At 37.0% G+C, this 16,054-nt stretch overlaps 1 protein-coding gene across 4 annotated transcripts in view; it reads left to right on the forward strand.

Moving 5' to 3' along the window:
* LOC148059805 (ERC protein 2) overlaps positions 1–16,054 on the forward strand; it is a 155,205-nt gene that overhangs the window by 26,794 nt on the left and 112,357 nt on the right. For all 4 annotated transcript variants that reach the window (XR_015709376.1, XM_087781052.1, XM_087781050.1 and 1 more), the window contains exon 7: positions 3,191–3,358. Coding sequence is in view for 3 of the 4 variants with exons in the window: in XM_087781052.1 (XP_087637178.1) it covers positions 3,191–3,358 (168 nt within the window). In the remaining variant the exon portion in view is untranslated. The remainder of the gene's footprint in view (positions 1–3,190; positions 3,359–16,054) is intronic.

A 16,054-nucleotide genomic window follows, 5' to 3' on the forward strand; every position in this document is an offset into this window, starting at 1 on the left:
TTGTTTATACAACGAGAACCTTGGAGGTGGAGACTTCCGGGATTGTTGGAGGCGCAGTAACACTGTTTGACCAGTCACGGCAGAGTGGGTGTGGTCATGGTAAACAAGATTTGATCTTCAGAAAATAGTGTTTCAGTGAGCAGGGCCATAGAACATTTTCTAATGTAAATATTTAAATGAAAAGAGTTTTATACAAACAGACACTGCATATGCATTAATCTATAAATGTTATTCATAAATAAATGCAATAGTAAACCATGCATTTTTTCCTGCTATTTCATGTAAGGAACAGGAGACACTTGGTCTGATTGATGGATCGCTCTCTGTCCACACTTCTTCTAATCTCTCTTGTCATTCCTTTATTTGGAAGGTATCTGGCAGCAGTCATCGCTTTAAGACTATTAGCAAAATCTCTTCTTTTTTTTTTTTTTTGCACGAGTGGAGCTTAGAGGTCCAGAGCAGGTGAGACAGCAGGGATTTCCTGTTCACTCTTTCCAGGACATTCTTCCTAAATTACTACTTAACAGGTTGAGTTGGATGAAAACGCTCGCCCTATATCCCCCTTTTCTCATTCTGATGGAACCGAATAAGCACACCTTCAGCACTAGGGATTATCTGCTTTTTTTGTGAGGCCTTGTGTGTGTGTGTGAAATGTAGAAGGTGAGAGACAAGAACAAGTCTTCAGTATTAGTTCTGGCGCAGCACTCTGAGTTAAATGCTTCTTCATCTTACACCCTGGGGGTCCTGGTCTGCTCCCAATAGGACTTCCTGTGTGTCGGTTTATAGGGTAAAGTGAACATTCTTGTTCATGTCGAGGAAAAATGTATCCATTTATGATTTTCTTCGAGAATAAGGCGCTCGATGATGAGATTTAATCTAGAAAGAAAAGATATGTAATCTTCTTTCCTGTAAATAACCCAAAAAATCATGAATGGATTTCAATAAAACTATTCAGTAACGTTGCTATTAGGACATAGAAAAGATGATTACATTTTAGAGGTGATCAGAATTACCATCTGGATCCAAAATTAATTGAAGATTTGTCACTCTCAGTGATGCAGAAGGAGCTGACGGTTTAAGCTCTGGTTCTTGATCAGGGTTTTGATTTGTGTGTGTTTAACAAGAGAGTTCAGGAATCCTACTATCCTTGTTAGTTTACTGTGTGTATTATCAAACTTGACCATGCTAAGGCCCCAAAACACACTGTTGGCTTAAAAATAAGAATACAATTTTAGAGTTTATTTCCATACTTTTATTCACAGGTGGTGTAGTTTGGTACAATCTGAAATTTGACAATATGAATATCAAGACAGTTAGTGTGTGGTATGTTTATTAAAAATGGTTAAAAAACATAGATTTTTATATTTTATCAAGTCATATTAAATTCCATTCATCCCATCATTCGAATTTTCTGAAACCCCCCCTTTGAAAACCACTGTATTAAAGTGCATAGACACGATAAATATGTCATAAGAATATTGGGTGGATTTTTCTATTGCAACTCCTCAATGCTTTTCCAAGTAAATACATTTATAGAAATATAAATACTTTTAGATAGAGCTCATTCAGCAGCTGCACTTTTACCTTCGAAGCCACAGTTTCATCAGGGCTCTTTAAATGTCTCCTTTCCTTTTTCTGTCTGCCAAGTGGGGCTTCCTGCTCAGGGCTGATAGAGATATATGATATATCTGTCTGCATTTAATCCCTCCATCCTTGGCTTTCCATGTGGTCTCTTCCCAGCTCAACATGACAAGAAAAACCTGAGAGTTAAGGCCGCCAACCTTTGCAACCATTTTTTTTTAGAAAGCTTTCTGCATATTGTTTATTTATTCAGTTTCACTTGTCATATTGTATAAAAAACCATGGTCAATCTCCAATTAGTATCAAAAATCAATAAATTATTTGAAATTTGAATTTAATTTGTTGTTTCAACAGGCCAAATCAGGGCCGCTCTTAAATTAAAGCCCTTTTTTTTCTAGATAGAAAAAAATATAATGACCCGGTGTCTCTCAACTATCCTACAATGGTACCAACAAAACTAATTCACAAATGTCAAATTGCATTATCAGGTTTGAAGTATTAAGGAACAACAAAATGGAAAAAATAACTCAAATAAAAGCTCCTGACTGTAAGATTCTAAATATGGTATCTGTCTCCCCCTAGTGTTTGGAACGATGTAACTGCAATATCATGTAATTATCAGTTTCACTGTTGCTAATTATCTGAATGAAATGTGTTTACAAAGCAAGATATAAAGACAATTTTTTTCTTGGTCTTGTTTTATCTTCCTGTTAATTTCAAAAAGTCTTTCGGTGCTTCATACACAGTCTCTGCGTCACCAAACTGCTTTTCAGCAGTGAGTCAAACACTCAAGTCGTCAAGATAAAGTTACAACGTGAAAAGCATCGTTAAAATAATAGCTATAGAGTGCTACTACGTAAGTCTCTCAAAACTAAACCAATCATTAAAGAAAATGTGAAAAAATGATATTCCCCATATGTGCACGTCGACTATACATTAAATGTTCTGTATAGTCAGAATCCAGCTATTTTCAGAGAGTCGGTGGGATATATGGTCCTCTGAGAAAAATTGAGATCATGAAGTTAAAAGGCTTAATAGATACATTATTGTTTTTAAATCCATGCTTTAAAAAGAATTAGGCTCTGAGAAGTTAGCCCTCTGTTAAAAGCCTTTGACAGACCTGGCCACACAAACTTGAATATACTTTTCACAAAAAGCCAGACTTTGTCATCAATCGCAGTTGATTTGGCTCAAGGTTTTTACTGCAGTGGCAACATATGTCTGTTACATTACCTTTACTGATGCTGATCCACTCTTCCCGCTGAATTCCCCAAATGTGAAAACGTGTGCTGCCAGGAGTTTCTCCACAGCTGTATGGAAACACGTCTGGCTTGTGAAACTAATAGGTGTCTTTTAAGGAAAAGCACTGCAGTTATCACTCATCTCGTAGCACACAGCCAGGTCCAGAACAAAAAAAAGAAATGGGTGCAAGCGTGTGGACTTGATTTGGCCCAGTGCTGCTCTTTAAAACAAATGATGGGCTCAGATCCAACCTTCTCTTTCACGCATGCTTTCATTTCATCAACCTATAGTGTCCACTGCATTCCTATTCTCAACTGAAACAATTGAATTTTATTCTAACAATGAAATAAATGTATCGCTGCTCCAGGTAGATGCTTTGCGGGTGCGTCTGGAGGAGAAGGAGCAGATCCTCACCAAGAAGACCAAACAGATACAGGACCTGTCGGACGAAAAGAGCACTTTGACGGGGGAGATTAGGGATATGAAGGACATGTTGGACGTCAAGGAGAGGAAAGTCAACGTCCTCCAGAAGAAGGTATGTGCAACAATCATTCAAATCCCAACTTTATTTCTGGTACGCGTCGTTGATTTTTCTCTGTACCGTGTGAATATCACTGGCTGAACCCCTCAGGCTGAGCTCTATGGGAGTCGATTAAATCCTTTATTTTCACACACACACGCACACCAACGAATGAGAATTTTTTGCTTTTTTTTTCAGGCGGTTCTCGTGACCACCTGAGGTGAGCACGTTGGCAGTTCCTCTATAGACCAATTACACACACATAAAGCCGCCTCTGAACCTTCTTGTTTCCTCTCATGTCTTCAAATTGGATCTCCCTCACACTCCTCCGCTCTCCCCCTCGCTGCTTTTAATGAAACGGTTCAAAGGTCAAATGGAGAACCATTAGTGTGTTTGTGTCTACAGCCTTCTCTGCAATTAGACATTTAATAGATTTAAACTAGCGTTTGAGTGGCTTCTAAAGGTGATGCGTTACATACTGATGTGATCCTTTTTTCTTTTGTAGCAACTGTTTTTGTTTCTCTCTTTTCATGTCTAATCTAATTTAATTCGCTGTTAATCCAAGATTGAATAGGGTAGTAAACAAAAGTGCTAGGGAATAACTACTATAACTCTAGTTTCAAACATCGATTACATTTTTTCTTTTTAATAATAAGTCAATTGTTGTCATAGCCTGACAAACTATCATCTTTAAAAAAAAAAATCCAATAATTAATTGTTCTTGTTTAAGTAAGGTGGATTTCATTTAAATCAGTTTTATTGTTACCAACATTTTTACGCCCAATGAATTGTGTAGTTAAAGGTACATTTTGTACCAGTTATTCATGGTTAATATTTGTAGTTTTCAATGTATAATAATATTTAATATGATCATTTCCCCCCCCCCCGTATTTTATAGCAATAATTAGCATTTTGAATAATGTTCTTTCAAAATACATTTTGTATTTGGCATAACCGTCTATGAAGGTTTCGTGTAAAATGCAATTTTTTGGCACATTCAGTCATTATTATTCACTTATAAGGGTTTATAGAATGTTTTTACATAACAAATTATAAGTGGTGGACATTTAGGGCTCTAAATAAAGTAGGAACACTATAGTAATTACACAAAAACAACATATAACATTCTGAAAATCCACGAACAGTAATTTGTAATAAAAATTCTGATAGACAATGTTCATGCTCTCAAAGTCGAGTATAATTTCATATCCTAAATTACTTTAGTCTTGAACCGGATTAAGTTATAATGTGTGACTTCAGTGAATGATTTTAAACAATTATCACAAGTTTTAAAACATAATGATTGCTTGTATTATAATGCGATAAGTCCCCCACTTAATACTGTGTAATAATAGTGTATTATAAGTTGATATCTATGATTATAAATCATCAATAAATATCCATCATAATGCCTTATGAATGTGCTTGTACTGCATTATACATTAGAGCTTCATATACGCCTTGCATTCTGTGAGAGCCGCTGAGTTCTTTAGTCGCACATCGTAGCAAACGGGTAATAAAAATGTTTCCATGATTGCAAATCCACCCGTTATCCTAAATCTTTCATGAGTAAATATCAGCGAATGTGTTTTCCATTACAAGAGTGAACTATGTTGTTATAACATATCACTTTTTGGTTATATATCTTCGGGAAAAGTGCTTTTTGGCAACCGTACGTTACGGAATTCAACACTTTCTGTAAACGTCTTCCAGCCTTTAGGTGCGGCGTGCATAAATTAAAGGCAAATATGCTCTTATTTTTCCAGATACATCTGTTTTGATTACTTTCAAGTGCATTCTTTACGTACTGTGTGACTTGTTGTCCAACTTTCCAGTTTCCCAGAAGATTCAAGAAGGCAATAAAGTACAAATTCATAAACAGGAGAGGCACTTGAGGTGATGTTTACCATGTTTCTTCCTCAACTTCTCCAATAAACATATAACTGGGTCACACATGTAGCTATTTTCTATGATTCAAGTATATAAACACCAGAAACGGGATGCATTTTATGCTAGCATGAATTGTCCCTGCGAAATAATCAGCTCAGGATGAGTATTAGACATAATCCTTCAGGATTTTTAATCTCATATAAATGTTTTTTCATCCACTAGAAACAGGTCAAAAGTCAGACTCAAGCACTACTGAAAAATGAACACAGTGAAACCACCATTTACAATCCTACCAAAAAAAAAAAATGTAGCTCAAAACTAGCAAACACGTTCATTTGTCTAGTAAATGTATGTGTTTTTTGAGTTGGCCTGGTCATAAAAGGGACATCTGGAGAGACGGACTGGTTGATGTCAAAGTGGGACTTGCTGTAAAACGCATGAATGATTTTGTTTTGTTTTATACGAATCAGGATATGGGAGAGCACTGTCTAGTCTGTCTGAGTTTTAACTTTTTTAATGTCATTTCATGTGTTTGCTGTTTGTCTTTGTGTCATTCCTCTGTCGTTTCTAGTGGAATTTAATATGCTGATTTTAAGAGATTTTATTTCACAATAAATAGATTCAAGCTGTTTAAAGGTTCAAATATTTTTTGTTTTTGAGTACAGTGGTAGTAGTCTTGTTGCATGTCTTTGACATCTTTATGTTTTTGACAAGTTTGTATTATCTGGTTTAAACGTAAATATCAGGTTTATATCAAATTATCTCCTTCTTGAGTTGATAGTATAGACAGTTACATCAATCATGTTTTTAATACCTTAAACTCAAGTACTCTTTCTATCCAAGGTGGCAGTGTACTACACGATTATTTTATTCCTAATTTCTAATACAAACATGAAGTACAGCTAAGAGTTTCGGACATAACCCGCATGAGCTCTGAAGCAAACTTGGAAGACTGCCTCTCCAATGGTTTTCGTCTTGGTGCAGTTCACAGTGAAGATTAAAGACAACAACGAAGACGCATCCAAGGCAAAAGATGGCGTCTCACATGCTAGCAGACCAGCGAATACAAACATGTCTAAACATCTCAAGGTCAAGTTAAATGTCAATTCTAAAATATGTGTTCAAATACTGAGTTTTGTACCTTATTCAAAGGTGCACATTGCTAACGATAATTATAATACTTAGAAAAAGAAAAGCTAAATTACTGTATTTGAAGTATAGATAGATGGATTGATAGATAGACTTTATTAAGCCCTCTGGGATCTCCATCAGGAAATTTGGTTTCCAGTTCACAGCAGACAATAGTTTAATAAAAACAGGAACAAAGTGCAAATAAAATGAACAAAGTTTAAGGGATGACAAAGTGCAAATATAAAGAAGATGGTACAGGCCAAAATGTTTGGACACACCTTCTCATTTAATTCATGTTTTTTTTTATATTATAGATTCTGATAGAATGCATCGAAACAATAAATAGACACACGCAAAATGATGTACTTGACAAAAAAGTAAGTAAGTAAGGTGTGAAATAACTTTTCTTCAAAGTAGCTGTCCTTTTTTCTGATGACTGCTATGCAGACTTTAGTTGTTCATTTGATGACCCTCAAAATATCTCCTCACCTGAAACGTTTTTTACTTCACAAGGTTGTCTTTTCTGGGGTTATTCATGCTTTTGGGACCATTCTTTGTGTTGTGCAGAAATTAGGTTTATACAGTCCTATTGGACAACCTTATAACTCATTGGATGGAAAGAGAAAGTGAAATGAATTGCCAATATTGCTTGAGGAATTAAGATCAATCAGACCAAAAAATTGCATTTGGCCTATTCTGTATTATAAATTTAAATATTTCAAAGAGATAAGAAACCTGGTTTAAAAAACTGCACTTTCTGTGCTTACAAATGCCTAGGAGCCTTAGGAGTTTTTCCGTCCATGTTGTTGCTCATGATTGGTTTGATGTGCTGATATTCCGAGGCTTCAGAATGATTTCAATGTATTCATATTGAATGTCATAATAATAGAAAAATTACTTGACCAGAATAACTAGTTGTTTTTTTTTTATTCTGGATTTTGGAAATGACTACCACACTTCAGGAGCAATGAGACGCAGATAGACGTCGCGCTAAGCCCAGTGATCTCCAGAATGATCCTTTTGAAATTATTTTAGCGCAGCTCTCCAGAAAGTGCCTTAAATTACGGCATGCATCACTCACCGTTGCCCTATTTTCTGTCTCAGCGGCTGAGGATTATTATCGTTTCCTCTCAGGCCTCTCCATGGACAGTCACTTTGACTTATAGCATGGCGTGGTGATGTCATCGCTGCAGCTTAAACCCCGCATTGATCTTAATAGTAAATGGCCGAAAGCAACAGAGTTTAATGAGGAACTGGACGATCAAAAAAAGAACACCAGTGCCAGGTTTGTGCACGCATTTATGCGTATCACAACACGGGACAGAAGGTGCTCTGTTGGGGAAGTTGGTGTGTGTGACCATGACTGATGCATAATGATGTATTTATTTACTTAATCATGAAATATCTGCTTTTTTTTCTTCTTCTTGGGAGTGGGTGGGGGGGGGTGTTGGGATGCACACAAAGAGTGAGCCGGTTGTGGTGCGGTTTCGCCATACATGTGTTATTCATGTTCAAACATTGTGGTCGTCTCAATCCATATTCATGCTTTTAAAAAGCAGCGCATGGAAGTATAGTATCCCCTATCAGGTTCCCTCCCTATAGCGACCGCAGACAGGGAGATTCAGTTACATCTGCTTTGGCTGCACTGCTGGACATATGTCTGTGTGTGTCTGTGTGTGCATGTCTGGAGATGGATGCCCTGTACACAAGGGTCTCTGTTAGTTATGCTAGTATCTCACAGGTCACTCCACTTTCTCAGGGGAGCAGATCTATTTCAGTGCAGCCTCTTTCAGCACATGCTCTGGCCTTGTGTCATCACTCGCTGGCCTCGTGTCATCGGCACTGCGCCGTCTTTGATTGTGAACAAAAGTAGAGTGAGTGAGAGAAAAAGAGCGATATGGAGATAAATAGAGATATTCACTTGACTTCTTCATTTCCTCTGTGCTCGCCCCCACAATGCTCGCTGTCTCTGTGGAGCAATTTCCGTTTTGCTTTTGACTATTTTTAATCATTTTATAATGTTTTTTTGTCTTTCAAATGTCTCCCTCAAACAGTAGAATTATGCATCTATTTACCTTCCATTAATAACCATCACGACTGAAATAAAAGAAAAAAGTTGTTTCTACTTTTAAAATATGAATAACTATCCTGAATATACCTTGTGAAAGTTTTTCCCCCATCGTTTTCTTTCTTTATAAATATATTTAAATAGTTGTAACTTATCTTTTTTCATCAATTTGCCTATAAACACGAACATACCGTCTGAAAATGGAGTCTTTTATTTAATAAACTATTATTTAATAAAGTTGCATTTGATGATTCGTGAATTAATCTTTTATTCATAAAATTTAATTTATACGCGTACACATTATAAAAGCAACATCAAGTATTTATTTATTGATAATAGGAAATAAAAAGATTACAAAAGTGTTATCTAGTCCAATAAAATAATTGATTATGTACCTTTTTATACCGATTTCTGCCTTATTATTTCTACATATTTAGGCTTCTTTTTAATTCATTTATACTCTATTTTGGTTTGACACTGCCTTAACGGTCCAGTTATATAATGTGATCCCTGAACAACTTTTATTGTTTATTCCAGTTTATTGACCGTTCATTTAACTTTGTTGATGAAAAAAAATGGATATGTTGGTTTGATGACAATATGGCAAAACATTAGTTTACTGGACTTTTTGACAACCTAGCTCTACTTCTTGAAACATGGGAAATTCCGGAGCAATAATGACTAGGTCTAAGTTAATGAGCTCTTCTTGAAGCATGCTTAAAAATGACCAGTTACTGTACTTGGAAATTCCTGCCTGTGTGATCTTGATGGATGTGTGATGAGGCCACCAAGTCCTTTCATCCTAATCGATTCCATCTGACCAATCACCGCTCTGAGAAATTGATACAGATAAGCCATTTGCAGCAAAAAAAAAAAGAAAAAAGGTTCCAGTAAACAATCCCCCACTCGTAGAAGCCCTCGCAGCTCCTATCAGCAATCAGCCTGGGTTAATGGCGAGAGCCGTGGACCCTCTGATTAGAGCCAGGATCTACATCAGTCAGGACCGTCCTGGGCTTCATGTTCAGTCGGGTCATCTCCCTGAACACCACACCTGCGCCTCACTTTGAGAGACCATCAAGAGTCCTTCCTGACTTTCTTGATGACCCAAACCACAACTTAAATTACACTAGTGTAGAAAGAAATTACCTTTCTATGTCCCTCTCCAATTTTTGTTATTTTCTAAGACGCTAAATTCAGCTCTTGACTTGTTTGTGTTTTTTCATTTTGATTTTTAAAAGTGGCTAGAAAAGAGTCTCAATGAGTAGGGAAAAAGTTGGAAAAACCAAGGATTTAAAAAATATAAACGACTCACTGGTAGAGTTTTGATGTTTTTTATGACATTTTCTGAATGAAATAGAATTCGGTGCAATTAGAAGTCATCTGATTAGAATCCCTTATTAGTCCCGCGAGGGGAAATTGGGTAGTGCTTTTTACAGCCATTCACACATACTGATGGGAGTAGGCTGCACACTTGCGCCAAGTCTACCATCAGGAGCAATCAGGGTGAAGTGTCTTGCTCAGGGACACAACGACACAAGCTTGTCTGGATTAACGCAGTGTTCTATAGTTCCATCTGGATTCAAGAGCATTTTGAAGGATTTTCCGTTCACTTGTATGAATCGTCACCGCCGCTGCCCTCATAACCAGCCATGTTTGTTCTATTTCTATTTTTTTCTCCTAAATTTCAAACTCAAACTTTGGACTTTGACCCAAAAATAAACTGTTATAATTCATTGGATTCCTCCGAGGACAGCATGGTAAGGATCATCTCTAAATGCCAAGTTCTTCATTTTTATTTAAATCAAAGGTTCTGTTTGATGGTCAGAAACTCCACAGCTGCTGGGTGGTCATGCTTTCTTTCATACGTCTTTTTCTTTTTCTCTTAGATCAAAGCACTATTATCCTCTGTATCCAAAGAGGGGAAAAAAGAAAGAAATGCTAATGGATCAACGAGCTGAGGAATAAAGCAACATGATAATTACCCAACAATCATTGCAGCTGGGGGTAGAGAAAGTTGAACATGCATGTGGATGAACTTTGAAGGCTCACACACATGTACGTACAATCCCAACAGAGAAATTAAACACTTTTATATTAACATTATAATACTGTTTTGATCTATAAACATACATTTGCTGCTAGATGTTGCTAGAGATTATTGATGTATCGCTACATCATGACTTGTTTGTGAGTAGTCAAGATATTGGGTGACATGTTAATGACTATAGGGGCACAAAACCGTTTTTTTTAAGTGATAGTTTACCCAAGAGGTATTTGGATGTTTTTAAGTCTCTTTTTGGATGAAGATGAAGATGAGGACAACATACCTCGAGTCGCTACATTAAAATGAACAAACATTTTTGTCTATAACTCAAACTGACAGGGCATTCTAATTTTAGTGTATGGTTACACCGTCCGAACTACAAAATCCTTTTCCTGAGAAACATGAAAACTAATACCAAAAGTGAATCGTTCACTCCTGACTTGAGACAAAACAGCTGTTTGAACACCATGATAACACCATGAATTTACATGTAGGAATTTTCTAGTTTAGTTTTAAAAGATTGAAATTGTTTAAAGCTCTGTGGGCCACATCAAATGACTTGGCCAGCCACATATGGACCCCAGAGTTTCGCACCTATGATCCAAGACCAGTCGTTTTTTAAGACATTCACTTTTTTTACTGTGACCCAGGTTTCATCATGGAGCAGTCAAATACATTCTGAATATCCATTACCTGAAAGAATGAGAATCTACTGAGACAAAGTTGAATTTGTCTTTACCACCATGGATCAGACAAGTTGAACTCCATTTGTGACCGAATGGATGCATTAATTCAACTTATTCAACGAAGATTGTCTCTTGATTGACTCTTACCGACTGGCTAAGCTAGCAAGTATAGACCTAGTTTAATGATTACCTTTTCTTTACATTACATGACAAAAGGAAGTTTTAAAATGCACATCAATGACTCGTTAAAGTTTGGTTAAGTTTAAAGAACCCTATACTGAGCAAAAAATTCATGTCAAGTACTTGTTTTCAATGGATTAAGTTGAATGTCAGCTGAGGTCTTTAATTGTACCTGAAGCAGAGACATTGTTTTTATATGAGGTACTGAGAGACTTTTTGATGTTACCAGGAAGATAAAACAAGAAACTGTTATGCTACTAAAAGGGGAGCCAAAAACGATAATTTCATCCTCTGTATTCTTTAAAGGCAACAAATGTGAAAACCCAACTCTCCTGACCATGTTTTGAACTTATTACTTTATAAAGTGTTTCCCCTTGTCTGAAATCTCGGCGAATGAGAGGTTACGAGAGTCCATTATGATGTAATAATGGCTTCACTCCTGCTCCAAGCAGCTGTAATCACCACCGGCTTTGTTTATACAATGAATGGGGAGACTTCTTGGATTGATGATGCTGCATGACAAGCCTCGATGATTGACCAATCGCGGCAGAGTGGGTCTGGTTATAGTAAACAAGTTTTAATCTCCAGAAAAACAAAGTGTTTTCAGTGGGCGGGGCTTAAGCACATTGTCTAATGTAAATATTTCAATAAAAATAAAGTTTTGTTACAAACAGACAGATACTGATGAGTACAATAGAGGTCCAAGATAAACTTAAATTAACACATTAGTTTTACTTCTAGGTAATAGTCAGAACTTGTTAAGGTAAGTTTTGTGGAACATTTAATAATCAGATGTTGGCTAAGAAAGATTAAAGCAAAGTCCAATAATTTATAAATGACCCTTTTTTTTTGCTTAAACATAACATAAGATTGAATTGTAATGTTAATCTTTTTCTGAAATTGCAGATAGTGGGTGCAGGTGTGAAGTTGAACCCAAACTTCGTAGAAGAAAAAACTCTTTGTGAGTGTGTTAAAGGGTTGTGATAACCCCTTAAAAAGTAATTTATCTTTATATTCTTCCCAATTTACTTTTTATTTTCGAATCACTGCCCTTCATAGCAACTTCTGGCGACCATTTATTACCAAATGCTTAATGCTGGAAAGATGGAAACCATATTTTAGTTCAGTTATGTTATCTTGAAATACTGCCATCACCATGCATTTTATTCTCTTCAATGAGTTTTATTCAAGTTAAATGCATCACTATACTTGAGTAACTGACTATTTTGTTTTTAATATCATGACTTCAGCACTATTTGTAAATGGAATAAAGTTACATTAGACGAATCGTACAATATTAGGTATGATTTACCTTTTCTCTTTGAACGGTTCATTCATCTAATGACCACATGGGGGCATCAGCTCCACAATATCTGCCTCCACAGGCGTCGCTGCTTATGCTCTCTTCTGTTGTTTCACTGGAGGGTGAGAGGTGATGGAAGTGGGGTGAGATGAAGTGCAAGACCATCATTGTCACTTGGAAGTTTCTGGACTGGGAAACCGATTCCTTTTCTCAAGAAGACCTTCAACAAGTAGAAACACAGCCTCTCTGGTTTCTCTGCTACGATTCCCACACTGTTGCTGCATATTGTTCGGTCGGTGGTTCTTGCTCTGAATCAGTGTTTGTCCATCCGTGCATGAATGCATGCATGTCGCAGCCACGCTCGCCGTGCTCCTATCATATTTTCAGAAGTGATGACAAGGGCAGAAAAATGACTTGCGTTTCAGAAAGCGAGAACAAATATTGTTTGGTATTTTCATTGGTCCTAAAGAGTTTTAAAAATACAAATGATTGTATTTGTATTGCGGTCAAGCTCCACACTGGTCTTGCCTGTGTTCTACAGAAATGATCCTTCATGAGGCCGCAAAGTTCAAGTTCTTAGTTTGGGCGGAAAGACAGACGGGTTGACCGAGTTTGTGGTTCTTCTGTGGAACAAGTTGATTTTAGAGTTGAAATTTCTGCCAAATACATCAGCTTTATGTTTAGTTTTTTTTTGTTTCAACTGTTTCTATTTCATACATGATAACTCAGCAATCTGAAAGGGTTCTCCTCGTACTGTTGAAAACGTTACAGAAGTTTAGCAACTGGGTTTTTGCCTTTTGAGTCAACTCCAGGTGAGATGGTTTAGATTTGATCTGGTCATTTGTTCCCTTTGTTATTATCATTAATCCAACATGTTTTCAGACGTCTCAGCCTTACACGGTCATTTGTCAGCTCCTTTTTAGCTCCCATGATAACACGTACAACGCTGAGGTCAGTGAGAGGTAACGGCGCATAAACACTCGCACTTTCAGAGGTAACCGGGTCTACTGGTATCAGCCCATTGATAAAAGCTATCACGGTCAGAATGTTGAGATTGTAAAAGGAGTCATACGTGACTGACATAATCACTTTCAAGAGGATACATGACGATTCACGTGGCGTTAGCCAACCCGTTATTTTATGGCGAGCGTCAAATGTTGGTGGTCCGCAGCAGCAGGAGGCGTGTTGGGTTTGATGTGGGATGATACATGCTCAATGGTCTCATGATAAAGCCTCAGTGTGTGTTGGCTGTGGTTGGAGTATAGATGGAGGAGCCTCATCCGCTGTGAGATAAAATGAATGACTGTTGTTCCCTTCATAACAAGCTAGCTACTGAAAAGGAGGCCCCCTCTCCCAGGAAAGCAGACAGCTGTCCACAAAAGACGCTCCTCTGTGGACGGAATTCCTCGCCAACTTAACCATATCGTTGACTTCCATGATTCATACAGAAGTCCAATACTTTCCTTGTGTTTATCTGGATAATATAAAACAAGTCAACAATTGCTACTGAAGAAAGAAAGATAATAAAAAGCTGCTGAAAATATAATAATTTATCCAACGCCAGTGGCTATATATTCAGTGTGACTAGGATATAGCTTTGAAGTAGTTGTTGGAGAAGTTGTCAGTGCTTCTTGGCTGGCATGACTTGTTTTTTCCCTATTTTTCACTTAAATCAATGTGTTTGACAATAAACACTTACATTTGATAATGATTAGCAATGTGTCAAAGTAGTTAGTAATTAATAAAAGTTAGCGTAAAGACTTTATACATCCCTTAATCAACTCTAAAAGTAAAGTTTACTTTAGCACTAATCTATTCACATGACAAAAAAAGTAAGTAAGTAAGTAATTTATATTTATAGAGCGCTTTTCCAGACCAGGGTCACAAAGCACTTAAACAATAAAAACAATACTCAATAAAATAGATACTAAAAAGGTCAAGACATCATGGAGAACAACACAGGACTTCCAGAAAATCAAAGAAAAAAGATTAAAATAATAGATTTAGATAATAGATCATATTTACATGTTTTGGTTTATATTTTTGAAGTTGATAATGTATATACCATGAAATAATATACCATAAAATTAGAATTGTATTATTTTTTTAAGGTTTACATAAGTAAATTGGCCCATTAGTTAATTAAATTGGTTATACCAATTTGTACTAAATCAACTTTACATTTCCTTGTGCAGTCGGCGCCCACCCAAAAATCGTTCAACAAACATCCTAATCTTGTTTTCCTTCTACTCTCTTTGAACAATAGTGTTCCTAAGCTTTCCCATCGTTCCCTGAAGGACTTTATTGTCCTTATCACTTGTTGACTGGCCTTGTAGAGTCTCTTGCTTGGATGTGTAACGACCGCCATTAACATATCAAGATCTGCCGAAGGGTCCAGGCTCTTCCACCACTTTCCCTCTAATGCTGGATACACGATGTCCTCCTAAAGCTCTTGTTCCTTCCCTCCAGAGAGTAGCCAACACCAAAGTCTGCTATCTAATTGGATTCATTTGTAGAATGGCGGCAGATCCTGCGATAATCTGTGTATGTACCCATGACTGGAATGTTGCTAATTCTCTCTGGTGGACTTCTGGTCCTTGTCGCCATTAAAAAAAAAAAGAGGGGTTTCACTGTGGCCGATAGTTCTCTTTTGAATTTGATAATTTAATAATTTAAATACTTTGGCAGGGAATGAGTTTTTCAAAAGTAACGATAGGGTTTAAAATCCATTGAATAATTTGCCGCAGTGACCACAAGTAAAGAAATGTCCAAATGTATGCTGTTCTGACTTCAAACATAGGTTTTCGTACACTTTTAGACTGCATTATTAAGTAAATTTGTTTTTGTTTATAGTTCACATTTTTGTATGAAATTGTGTGTGGGGCAATTGTCACAGCCCTTGAGCCAGTTACTGTCATTTTACCAGATGTTGCGTTCCTTTGAAAACAGATTTTTAGATGTCTGGAGTCTTTTCAACGCACTATCCTGCTGCATCTGCTAGTGTTTTGTTTGGGACTGCTCGGAGCATTTTGTGATTCTGTGTGTGTGTTATGTTTTGTGGTTGTTCATCAGATAAAGGCTGTTGAACACCACAACTGGCTATTACACCACCACTTCAGCGACATGAGGTTAGCCACAGTGAGGCAGATGCAGAGTCCTTCAATTCAAAGTTGAATTTATTCTTTGTACAATGCTGAACCGGTTCTGAAAATGTCTTGGCAGTGCCGCGGGGTTTTGGTCTTTCTCTTTATGGATGCAGCTATTCACTGTCTCTCTCTCAGCGAGGTTTTTCTGCGTAGCTCCGCTTTGAGGTGGCAGCCCACAATGGAAGACAGGAAATTGGGAATCTAACTGGAAGCTCAGCAGTCAATGTCTGGATTCGTCTTTTTGATGAATCAGCTGTTAATAG

Source organism: Callionymus lyra, chromosome 19, assembly GCF_982586985.1.
Source record: "Callionymus lyra chromosome 19, fCalLyr1.hap1.1, whole genome shotgun sequence".
In the NCBI taxonomy this organism is placed as follows: Eukaryota; Metazoa; Chordata; class Actinopteri; order Syngnathiformes; family Callionymidae; genus Callionymus; species Callionymus lyra.